Source organism: Odocoileus virginianus, chromosome 14 (assembly GCF_023699985.2).
Source record: "Odocoileus virginianus isolate 20LAN1187 ecotype Illinois chromosome 14, Ovbor_1.2, whole genome shotgun sequence".
NCBI lineage: Eukaryota > Metazoa > Chordata > Mammalia > Artiodactyla > Cervidae > Odocoileus > Odocoileus virginianus.
Genome location: NC_069687.1, coordinates 42,824,995 through 42,837,275, shown reverse-complemented (window position 1 = coordinate 42,837,275; position 12,281 = coordinate 42,824,995). Strand labels below are relative to the sequence as shown.

The window sequence follows — 12,281 nt, the reverse complement described above, 5'->3', positions numbered from 1 at the left end:
GTTCATGACCGTTTCACATCCAGGACTGTGAGCGCCAAGGGGAGGGCCGCCTCGTTTATACCCACGTAACTACGTAACTACCCAATTTAAAAGAATTCTTGGTGGTAAAAAGTTGGAGATGGTAGAGGAGTGTGCGGACAAATCACTAAGCAGCTAGTAAACTACCTAGAAAAAGTATAAATGTATCCAGGTCAAATGCCTTAAGCCTCTAATGAACAATATTCACAAACCGGAAGGCGGGGTAGGTAAAACTGTGAAAGAGAAGCCTGCAGGTGAGTGAGCGGAAAAGCAGAGTTTCCGTAACGGAGGAGGCAGGTGTCCAGGAGAGTCCAGGGTCGGCTCTCCTGTACCTCGGCCCTTCGTCTGAGGATAAAGGCACGCGTGGTCAGCCTTTTACCCGTTGAATGACAGTCATAACTCTCGCCCACAAACGCAATACATCCGCGAGCGAACACCAAACTCCAAGGGTCCACGGCGCAAACTCAGTGAGGAAAACAGCGGGGCGGAGCCAGCTCTGCGCATGCTCCATGGGGGTGGATGGGGCCAGCAGGTTGCGCCTGCGCGCTGCGTCCACTTGGCGCCTCCGCTTCCGCGGCCGGCATACCGGGCGAGACTTCCCTGGCGGGATGGTCCCCCGGTGCCAGGTAAGGGTGGGGAGTCCGCCCGAGTGTGTCCGCCCTTTCCTCCACAGGCGCGGCCCTGCTCAGTCAGACCCCGGAGACTGCCACCGCGGTGGTGGCCCCTCCCGGTTTCGGAGGCTTTGCTATGGCCTCCCCAAAGAAAGTCAAGTCGATTTCTGCGAACTCTAGTTAGGCGGGTGACGGCCCAGAAGACCAGCTGGTTCCTAAACGCTTCTCAGATTATTCTTTTCTAAGAAAACACGTTTTCAATTTAAAAAGAAATGCAGTTAACTAAGAATTCTTAGGTGAAATGCTGCACCTGTGCATTGGCCAACCGTTGATTATTTGCAGACCTCTGCTTGTTTCGTGATTTCCCTAGTGACTCAGCGGTTTAAAAAAAAAAAAAAAAAAATTCACCTGCAGGAGATGCGGGTTCGACCCCTGGGTCGGAAAGATCCCCTGGAGAAGGGCACGGCAACCCACTCCAGTATTCTTGTCTGGAGAATCCCATGGACAGAGGAGCCTGGTGGGCTGCAGTCCATGGGGTCGCAGAGTCGGATACGACTGAAATGACAGCACTCACCCACGCTCGTTTCGTAGAGAATGATTTGCTCCGAGTGACAGGTGGGTTATTTTACTTGGTCGGATCCCTTGGATACCAGGCTGTCTTACATAGGTTTGTCCTGGGGAATACCAGTTTATCCTATGTTTCAGACCCACCTGCGTTTGTAACTATCAGGGTTTGTATGTTTCGTAACATAATCCCAGACAGCTGGGTTCAATGTAATGTAAACTGGAATCGAAGGTCATATGACAAGAGTCAAAGACGTGTCTTTTACCTATTTGGTCATTTATTTGTGTAAGTCATCTCTTGACTCAGACATTTGTTCACTGCCTAAGTGTTTATAAAATGTGCTATAATTTTATGTAAATTAAGGCCCAACTTCATGGTTTCTAAGAAGATATTGTTAGAGGTTTAGTCGGGCCACGCGTATATTTTTAAAACTAAAAAGCATCTGGAAGTTAGTCTAAATTGTACTTAAAGCCTAAATTTTTTTCAAAATTTGAGTTTGTGGATATACTGAAATTTTTATGGGCACTTTAATTTTTTCTAATTTATCAAAATTATCTTTGATTAATGCATTTGAAAAACAAAACCCCGCGTTGAGAGTCAGGAAAGGGCTATGAATTGTTACTGTTAAATACGTTTTCTTTCTTTTCAGGTGGAAGTGTTGTATTTTGCAAAAAGTGCTGAAATAGCAGGAATTCGCTCAGAGACCATTTCTGTGCCGCAAGAAATAAAAGCATTGCAGCTATGGAATGAGATAGAAACACGCCATCCAGGGTACTTAAAATTTGTAGAATGTATATGATAAGCACTCTTTCATATTTAAAAATGCATGAGTAAATGATAAAAGTAAGAAGTTAATATTGATTTCTATGTTTAATGTCAAAAGTATCCTTAGTTGTATTTTTTCTGAAAGCTTATAGTATTTAAAAATAAACAGTTCCTTAAGAAAGGTTTGATATTTTACTTAAAAAACACAGTGAGCTGGGATACTCCCAGAGATATGACATTATTAGCTTTTATAATTTACAAAATATTGAAAATTTAGATTTTGTATTTTTATAGCATTAAATGAAATTGTTACAAATTCTGTTAAAATGTGTGCTTTAAATTTTTATGTCCCACCCCTTCTTTAGAGAACTCAAGATAGAAATTTTTAAGATTGAAAGAAAAATGAAAGCTAAGAAATGTTAACTGCTGCTGAATTTGCATTTTTGCAATATTTGATTTTTTTTTTTCTGGTTCTTGAAAATTGTCTAATTTTACTGCTCTTGTTCCTACCTCAGATGAGTCTTCTTTGGAGCAAAATATAAAATTGGTTTACCAGAATGTGTTCCAGGAATACTAAGTGTCACTTAAATCCTTGTAGATGTTTAACTTTGAAGCTTTAGTGCTGTGTAGCAGATAGTCCACAATGTATCTTCCAAAAGAATACTATTCCTTCTTGATTTCATATCTTTTTAAGTTCCTAAAGTGCCCTGATAATCAATGGAAGTGGTTGGGCCTCTGTCCTACTTTACCTTTAACCTTGTATCAATACCTGGCTGAGAGGCACTTGGTATTTTGGAACCTTACAGGGTATACTTAGCATACTTGTTTCCTTAGATGGAAAGCTCCTGGGGAGGGCATGCACTGATAAATGTTTCTTTTTTTTTTTTTTTAACTTGGTCTGAATGTTGTCTCCAGTTTAGTGTGGTTTTTTTGTTTGTTTGTTTTGTTTCTTTAATTGCCTAAGACACCCAACATCCAGTAAAGAGTTGTTAGCAATTTACTGTGTTCTTCATGGTGAATAAATATGTTCTTCAGTGGATATATACTTTCTCTGCAAAATATGAGTGAGTTTAATTAGTCATTTTGTAGAGGATGCTTCATAAAATAGTATTTATGTAATTTTAATTGCAGCTGAGGAGATTTAGGATCTAACAGCATTGATAGGTCTAATTATACTTTTTGCCCTTCAGATTGGCTGATGTCAGAAATCAGGTGATATTTGCTGTTCGTCAAGAATATGTCGAGCTTGGAGATCAGCTCCTCCTGCTTCAATCAGGAGACGAAATTGCCATTATCCCTCCCATTAGTGGAGGGTAGTACTTTTGAGGCACCTGGGTATGTGAGAGAGTTTTTTTCTTAACCAGTGTTGTGGAGCAGGATCATACAGATAATAACCCGTATATTGTTTACTTTATACTCTTTGTAAGACTGCCTGCACCAGCTCTTTATTGGTGCAGGTGGACTTACAAATGCCTATCATCTTTGCAGTTGAATGTCATTTTGGTATGTTCACTCTACTGATTTAACATGATTCAGTTGAGCTTTTATTTTGTCTTGGGCACAGTGCCAGACACTGGTGTTTTAATATTCCTATTTTGCAGAAGGGAAAACTGAAATTCCAAGAAGTTAAAAAAACTTGTCATGATCACATGACAATAAGTGGCAGAGCCAACATTTGAAGTCAGATTATTGGACTTTCTGGGTACTTTTCCACAAATAATGTTTATTAATACTGGATAATAGCTTTCCTCAGTACAGAGAAATGTAGAAAAATTGCGTAGCTGAAAAGAATATTTCTCTTCCTAAGGGAAAAAAAAAGCTTGCCATTTTCCAGGTATATAAAGACAACTTTATTGTTATAATTGTATTGCAAGTGGCTCTAGGACCCATGTCATCTTTCCACTACATAAAAATGTAGTCCATGTGTCAGTATGATAATGTGTAAGAAGCTTGCTTAGTATAATGTGGAGAGGCAAACAGAGTGAGCCTTAATTTGTGAACTGAGAAATAAATAATGTAGAAATTAATAGTCATCACTAATTGTAAGTTAGGAATGAAAGAAAACTTTCTTAATTTGATAGTGGTTTTATTTCAGTCAAGAGTAAGTATCATCCTAGACGGCAAAACTTTGGTTGCATTAATGAAAAGAACAAGCCACGGATGTCTGTTTCTTTTCGATCATTTTTTCTCTCCACTCTCCTGGAGGGCAGTCCCCCAAAAAGTGAAGAATAAATATTGCAAAGCAAGTCACCTGGCAAGATCTTCTATTTAGAAAAAATACAATTCTTTGTTAGATATGTATCTCAATTTTATTTGAAAACTGTGGCCACCGTATCACCACCATGGTTATAGAAGAATGCTACTTTTTGAGTTTGGAATTTATTCAGAAAACAATGGCCTGCCATTGAAGGGGTGGGGGTGTGTGTGTGTGTATGTGGTGATTAGAGCTGTCCTTTGAGAAGACTAGGAAGATACTCAGCAGCAGTGTGTATTATTTGAGTGTGTTTGGCAAGATTTCTTAAATACAGTTTGAGAATCTGTGTTCTTATAGAATCAAGTTATGGGAACTCAGTGTGGTCTGAAGCTCATAGATGTTTGGGTTACCTGTATCATATTGCAAGAAAAAGTGGAAAAAACTCAGGCGGCATGTGTAGGAGGTTGAAACTTCCTGAAATCTGGTAGCATCAGAATAATCCAGTAGTTTGGTTTTTTTTTCTCTTCAGTAGTATGATCATAAATACCGTCATAAATACCTCTTCCCCAGCCCCTACGCTATGTCTCAGAACCCTGTGTGTTTCCATAAGTTATCCCTGTTTGTAATTCCTAGTTATTGCTTTGTTCCTCCTCCAGCATAAGTGCCCTGAGTGCACGAGCCAGGTTTTTTGTCCCCTGGCCTATATCCAATCTCTGACATTTAGTAAGTATGTAATAGATCCTTGATGGATGAAATGAAATATATGGCAAAGGACCTATGGCATCTGGTGAACAGGCCTTCAGTTCATTCCCTTGTTTCCTCAGTTACTTAACTGGGTTGTGCCTGATTATGAAATGAACGCAGTTCCTGTAGAGTCACCATCATTTCTGCTTGCTCTCCTTTTTGGATAAAGAAAAAGCCAGTACTGAGTGTACTGCTTGGTAACCTAGTGGTTTAGAGGTGATGTGCCTGTGGATGAAGGAGGTAAGAGTAGCAGTTCTAGAATGGGGAGTATTTCAGCCTATGGGATAGATTACCTTTTAAGTGATGATGTTAATGGTAAACTTCTTATAACATGCTTGATTCATTAGGGGTATTTGTAGATTACTGAGTTCAGCTAAATTTTATACTTATTTTTATCATCAGATTTCAAATCATGCCTCCTAACATATCTAAGAGTCACAAAGAGTTGGACATGACTGAGTGACTGAACATATCTAATATAGAAAAAAATATAAATTGAAATACAGCCGATAAATTGGGTGTTTTGACTCTAGTACCTATATTAAGGTTTGCTATGCATACTGAGTTGCTTCAGTCGTGTCTGATTCTATGCGACCCTGTGGACAGCAGCCCACCAGGCTCCTCTGTCCATGGGATTCTCTAGGCAAGAATACTGGAGTGGGTTGCCATTTCCTTCTCCATATTAAGGTTTAGTAATATCTTATTTCTAGAAAAGATATGAATGAAGTTGAAGAGAAATCTAAAGATATAATAAAATTCACACCTGAGAAACTTTCAGTAGATGAAGCCTCACAGCTGGTGATTTCTCCACTCTGTGGCGCAATATCCCTGTTTGTAGGTGAGTTTTAATTTTCATAGCGTCTATTGACTGTACGAGATGGTTTAAGTTAGCAAGTGTTTCTCCTGCTCAAGTGTTAATAGTCAGAGGATTTTAAGATCCTGAGCAGTAAACTGAGATTACCCATGGTGGTGACTAGAAATTTTTAGTTCTTGTTTGCTTTAGTAATTTAACTTAAAGGCAAAAAAAAAAAAAAAAGTAGAATAAAAGTCATTATTAATAGAGAATTATGTATTTCCAGATATTGAAGGGGAAAAGTGGTGATAATAATAACTTAATGATAATCCTGGGAATATGATGTTTTCCTTTTAAGTGTCAAATCTTAATTCTTAGAAAGGGGATATATACTGGTTTGTCTTTTTAGTGTTTTCAGTAAACCTGGCTAATCAGTGTCATTTTATTTCCTCATCTTTGTGATAATTATCTTTTGATTTTCTAATCAAGTCTTTATGTTTAGAAAATTTCAAAGTAATTTGTACACAAACTGGTATGCTATTCAAAAATAACCCCTCCCCCCCCTTTTAAATTAGTGTGGCTATTTCAACTGTAAGGAGAAGCCTTATTTTGTCTTTTTTCTTTTTTTTTAGGGACTACAAGGAATAATTTCGAAGGGAAAAAAGTCATTAGCTTAGAGTATGAAGCATATCTACCAATGGCAGAAAATGAGATCAGAAAAATTTGTAGTGACATTAGACAGAAATGGCCAGTCAAACACATAGCAGTGTTTCATCGACTTGGGTATGATTTCCTTTATCAATTTAAAAGTTTAAGTGTAGTTGTTTTCCACCTTTGTACTAATTCTGATTCTGAGATCTTTCACTAGCATCCTGTATTACCCTGAGAGGGAGGTTCATGTATCATTCTGGCGGACTGTGCCTTTAAGGGCTGCTCGTTATATTGTAACATTTGAAGAGTTCAGTTCAGTTGAGTGGCTCAGTCCTGTCCCACTCTTTGTGACCCCATGAATCACAGAAAGCCAGGCCTCCCTGTCCATCACCAACTCCCGGAGTTTACTCAAACCCATGTCCATCGAGTTGGTGATGCCATCCAACCATCTCATCCTCTGTCGTCCCCTTCTCCTCCTGCCCCAGTCCCTCCCAGCATTTGGAGAGTAGCTGATGATGTAACAAAGTCCAAATGTGTAAGACTCTTAGTCTCTGTGCCCAGCAGCCTGTGCTGATGTGTGCTAAAGGCCAGGAGACACTTAAAGAACTGTTTTGTAGTCTGGACTTTGTTTATATGACAGTCTGAGATTTTTTGATGTGAAAGCCTCTTGAGGTCATGAAATTAGTTTATCTTTTTGTATCTCTAAAAAGAGTGGAATTCAGGCTTTGTAAAGAACCCAGCAATGGGACTAAATCTATCATCTATTAGTTATTACTTTGTCATTGACAGCTATGTTTTTTAATAATGTTATCAATTCTGTTATTTACTATTTATTGCTATTTAATATTTTAAATTCTATGTTACATTGATCATGCGATTACTTTGTATTTCTAGACATTACCTGACACTGTGCCTTGTTTGTTTGAGTCAGATACTTGTTGAGTCAGTGAGGTCCCTTTCTTGGTGCCCATCAAATAAATCGAGTGGATACATGCTAACAAGTTGGTCACAGCTTTGGCTTCTGCTAAATGCAACTGAGATGAATTCCTGTTTTCTAACTAAATGGGGTGTTTAGGTAAAATTCTGAATATTTAGTTCTGTGTGCGGTGCTAAGTGGCTTCAGTTGGATCTGACTCTTTGCGACCCTGTGGACTATAGCCCACCAGGCTCCTCTGTCCATGGGGATTCTCCAGGCAAGAACACTGGAGTGGTTGCTGTTTCCTGTTCCAGGGGATCTTCCCGACCCAGGGATTGAACCCCTCTTCTCCTGTGTCTCCTACTTTGGCAGGCAGTTTCTTTACCACTGAGCCTTTACCATTCTTTACCACTGATGCTCAGATATTTAGTTCTAGGAATTAAATGTTTGCTGGATTTCAGTAAAATTTTTTTTTTCACGTGTTGATTCTTTAACGTGCAGCTTCAGAGGAGATGATGAATTTTTGTCTTCATCTTGTTAAAGCTTGGTTCCAGTGACAGAAGCAAGCGTTATCATTGCTGTGTCCTCAGCCCATAGGGCTGCATCCCTTGAAGCTGTGAGCTATGCCATTGATGCTTTAAAAGCCAGGGTGCCCATATGGAAAAAGGTAAGTTAGGAAAATACCTACCTTTCTCTCTCGACATGATTTTTTCTTAGAAATTTTAAAATTAAAAACAAAGGAAAAGAATACATAGAGTATTTATATTTATGGGCCTTCCCTGACTTTATAGAATCTTGTTTTCTTTTATCTATGACATAGGGTGTTTATGTAATAATCTTCTTTCCAAGCATGAAAAATACATGCCTCAAATAATGCATGACTGGGAGAAGACCTCAGCAAGTGGTAACAGAATTCCTAGTCTGGAATGTTCCAGTGGCTCATAATGCAGTAGTATCCCTTGGAATTGAATTCCCTTGAGTTAGAGGGTCTTTCCTTTGGAGAGCAGGAATCATGCATGGCTATTTAGGCAATGGCTAAAATAGAGATTTCTCAAGGCAAAAGAACCTTCTCCTAGAACGCCTTCATTTTAGGGGGGAATAAAAGGATATTGCCTCTGTGGAGAAAATGCAGAGTGGATTTAAAAACCTAAGTTTGAAAGTCTAGTTTGTTTTTGGTCCATACATCAAACCCATCTTAGAGCATCGTGAAGAGATGAAAAGGCCCAGCTCCCTGATTTCTACCCTGGTTTAGTTACCTCAACAGTGGGACCACTCAGAACTCTTAGACACGTGTACTTACACTTGAGAGCCTCAAATTGCCCGTGGCATTGTGGCTGATCGCAAAGCTGAGGAATGCATTCACTGCCCAGTAGATCAGGGCTCAGGGTGAAGGACTGGAGGGCGAGTCCTTCCTAGGAGCCTCCTGCTTCTGTCAGTGCTGAGATGAGCTAATTGGACTCTGAACCAGCGCTTATGAAATTTAGTGACCCATATTTTCTGAATAAAAACTGAAACCCATTGTTATAAGGGGATACTTAAGAACTAGAAGATAGCATGTGTGAAAGGAATCTTGTCATAGTGAAGCTCAGGTATCTGGTTGCTTGGCTGTGAGCAAGGCTGCCACCATTTTGATAGACCATGAGACAGGCCCCTGGAGAGAGCAAGGTAGAAAGAGCATTCCAGAATGAATTGTGAGCCTGGCTGAAAGAGCTTTCTTTACCTGGGAGGAAAGAATAGCCAGCTGGCTGACACAGTAAATGAGAGAGCAGGAGATGGGATGTTGAGGACTAACTGGGCTTTCTGTTTGCTTCTCTGTCTGTAGGTGAGAGGGTGTCCATAAAATGGAAAAACCTGAACTCTGTGGCCAACCCAATAGAATCCAATCAGAGAGAGAAGAGAAAGTGATATATTCTTATTCCTCTTCTGTCCCCAAATTGTCTAAATTCTAGTCTGGTTCTGGTTCCAGCCTGTGCTTTGAGATTATCTGTGATGTAGGCAAGTGGTGGCTGGGTGGGTAGGGCAGGCACTTACAGAGCCGTTGTCACCTACCTGTACCTCAGATCTGTTTAGGTACCTCTGTGGTGGTCTCTTTAATTTCAAAGCTAATGGAAACACCCCTTCTGCCTTTGGAAAAGCATGTTTAGAAATGTGGAAGGTAGTAGGTGTGCCTGATAGAACAAAATGTTTAAAGACCTTCCATCTTCCCTACAAAACCTTGCCCTGGCTATTGCCCATTGTGGTCCCAAGTAGAATTAGTAGTTTTATTCCTTTCGATGTTGGCACCTTGCCTTGTTAAGGCTTCTTGGCTTCTTGTCTGTTGTTTCTCCTACTGGACTGAATCTTTGAGTGTAGGAAGCATGTTTGTTTATGTTTTTGCTCTCAATGCCTTAGGCAAATGTCCATTGGATTGTTAAAAGAAGAGCACATTTAAATAGTTATGATATTCATTTGCCTGATTTATTCCAGTGTATTTGTGTTTATTAAAATGCTCTCTTTTGAATTCTGGTTATGGTTCTGTTTTTTAGGAAATCTATGAAGAATCATCATCATCTTGGAAAAGAAACAAAGAATGCTTTTGGGCAACCAGTGATTAAACCACTTAGGTTTTTAGTGCCCTAAAATTTAAACTTGGTAAATTCTTCTTTGATCATATTTCCATTCTTCTTCTCTAGAAGATAGTTTAATGAAGCTGATCTCTTATGTTATACCAGTGGAACAAAAGACAGGAGAAAAGAAAGCAAAATAAACGAGTGTTTAGGACGACGGCTTATATGGGAACTAGAGACAGAGGAAAGAAAGACTTTAGGGGGAAAATGGAAGAAAAAATAATGTGAATGGTGAGGAATGATGCCTGTGGTGGACAAATGGTTCTGTGACTGAGTCCCAGTTGTAATTTGACTCACACTGAGGGGTCTCCCCTCATCAGTGACTAGCTCAGGATGCCCTCTCTGTCCCCCTCCTGCCTCCGACACCCTGTCCCCACCCCCCTGCCCCTATGCCCAGTGATATTGTTGTCAGGGATGCATTTTGGGAATGTTGGCAGAACTGAAAGTTATAAAACGTCCTTATCAGATACTCTTGATATATTTTTAGAATTTATATATTTTAAAAATAAGTAAAGAGACATGATTTTAAAGGTTTAAAGCAATATTTTCTTGTTTTTTAAAAACTCAGTGATGATGCATGCATGCTCAGTCACTTCATTTGTGTCCAACTCTTTGAGACCCTATCAGCTGTAGCCCACCAGGCTTCTCTGTCCATGGGATTTCCCAGATAGGTACCCTTGAGTGGGTTGCCATTTCCTTCTCCAGGGACTCTTCCCGTCCCAGGGATTGAACCCACCTCTCCTGCATTGGGAGGCAGGTTCTTTACTACTGAGCCACTGGGGGAGCATGATGATACCTGAGATATTTCATAATATAAGGATTTCTTCTGTTTCAGAGTCTAGTATAATCTTATCATAATGCTTATTGTATTTTGTTATTTGTATTGTATCAGTATATAAATGAGCATAAAATTGTCAAACAAGACAAACTAGCAAGGGTGGTTTGTGTTTTAATGTTAGTTATAAGATTGTACTCACAACCAATTAAGAAGGAAAATTATGTGATTATTTAGTAAAGCATTTTCAGATATCTTTTTAGCTTAAGCAGTGTTGTTGTTAGTGAAGACATTAATAAAGTTATGTTTTCTGCAAAATCTTATTCTAAATAATGGTCCAGTTTTTGTTTGGTCGACCCATATACTACCTTGATAGATCTTAGGATATAATTTCCACATAGTTCTTTTTTTTTTTTTAACTGAAGTGTTATTTGCAATATTTGGTTAGTTTTAGGTGTATAGCATAATGATTTGGGGTTATTTTGCAGATTATATTCCTTATAAGTTATTGCAAGATTTTGGCATAATTTCCTGTGCTACACAGTAAATCTTTGTTGCTTATCGTTTTATGTGTAGTAGTTTGTTAAGTCCACATTCCTAACTTGTCCTCCCCCCTCATCCTCTCCCTTTTGGTAACCATAAATTTATTTTCTTGGTGTTTCTGTTTATATTTGGATTCATTTGTATTATTTTTTAGATTCCATACGTAAGTGATATCATACAGCATTTGTCTTTCTCTGACTTTTTTCACTAAGCATAATACTCCATTCATGTTGTTGCAAGGGATAGTTTCTGTGTGGTGAGTAATGCGCCAGTGTGTGTGTGTCTCATCTTAAGGGAGTCATCTGTTGAGTTGCTTTCATGTCTTGGCTGTTATAAATAGTGCTGCTATGAACACTGGGGTGCGTGCATCTGTTCAAATTTAGAGTTTTCATGTTTTCCAGATATATACCCAGCAGTAGAATTACTTGATCATAAGGTGGTTTTATTTTTAGTTTTAGTTTTTTAAGGAACCTCCAAACTGTTTTCCATAGTGGTTTCACCACTTTACATTACCACCAACAATGTGTGAGGATTCCTTTTTCTCCACATTCTCTTCAGTATTTATTTGTAGGCTGATTGATGATAACCATTTTGACCAGTGTAAGGTGGTACCTCATTGTGGTCTTGATTTGCATTTCTCTAATAATTAGTGGTGTTGAGCATCTTTTCATGTGCCTTTTACCTATCTGTATGTTGTCTTTGGAAAAATGTTTGTATGGGTCTCTGGTCCATTTTTTGACTGGGTGGGTTTTTTTTTTTTTTTATATTGTACGTGTGCTTAGTCCCTCAGTCCTGTCCGACTCCCTGTGACCCCATGGACTGTAGCCTGCCAGGCTCCTCTGTTCATGGGATTCTCCAGACAAGAATACTGGAGTGGGTTGCTATTCCCTTCTCCAGGGGATCTTCCCGACCTAGGGATCGATCCGGGTCTCTTGCATTACAGGCAGATTCTTTACTGTCTGAGATACCAGGGAAACCCAAAAAGTACAGTAGTACAGTATAAGAGCTGGTCAACAGGAGCTGGCATCTAGTGAACAGGTAAGAAGAGTTACTGACTGGAGGAAGGAGAGGAAGCGGGAGATGGCAGAGCTGAAGGATCG

The 12,281-nt window shown here is 39.4% G+C and overlaps 1 protein-coding gene across 4 annotated transcripts; it reads left to right on the top strand.

Moving 5' to 3' along the window:
* Window positions 1-537: 537 nt before the first annotated feature.
* Window positions 538-10,956, top strand: MOCS2 (molybdenum cofactor synthesis 2). Of its 4 annotated transcripts, XM_070476667.1 has the most exons (7): window positions 1,076-1,244; window positions 1,844-1,965; window positions 3,150-3,294; window positions 5,608-5,735; window positions 6,323-6,473; window positions 7,801-7,924; window positions 9,783-10,956. In XM_070476667.1, exons 3-7 carry the CDS (start codon window positions 3,197-3,199, stop codon window positions 9,849-9,851), a joined length of 570 nt encoding a protein of 189 aa, XP_070332768.1. In that variant the 5' UTR covers window positions 1,076-1,244; window positions 1,844-1,965; window positions 3,150-3,196; the 3' UTR covers window positions 9,852-10,956. The 4 variants fall into 4 exon arrangements, with proteins under 4 accessions (XP_020735998.2, XP_020736000.2, XP_070332769.1 ...); XM_020880339.2 differs by lacking the exons at window positions 1,076-1,244; window positions 3,150-3,294 and adding an exon at window positions 538-644; XM_020880341.2 differs by lacking the exons at window positions 1,076-1,244; window positions 3,150-3,294; window positions 9,783-10,956 and adding exons at window positions 538-644; window positions 9,080-9,757.
* Window positions 10,957-12,281: the final 1,325 nt, after the last annotated feature.

Coding starts and splice junctions, on each gene's coding strand:
- MOCS2 (XM_020880339.2), top strand. Junction 1,966..5,607: donor ATAGAAACACGCCATCCAGG/GTACTTAAAATT, acceptor TCTTATTTCTAG/AAAAGATATGAATGAAGTTG. Junction 6,474..7,800: donor GCAGTGTTTCATCGACTTGG/GTATGATTTCCT, acceptor ATCTTGTTAAAG/CTTGGTTCCAGTGACAGAAG.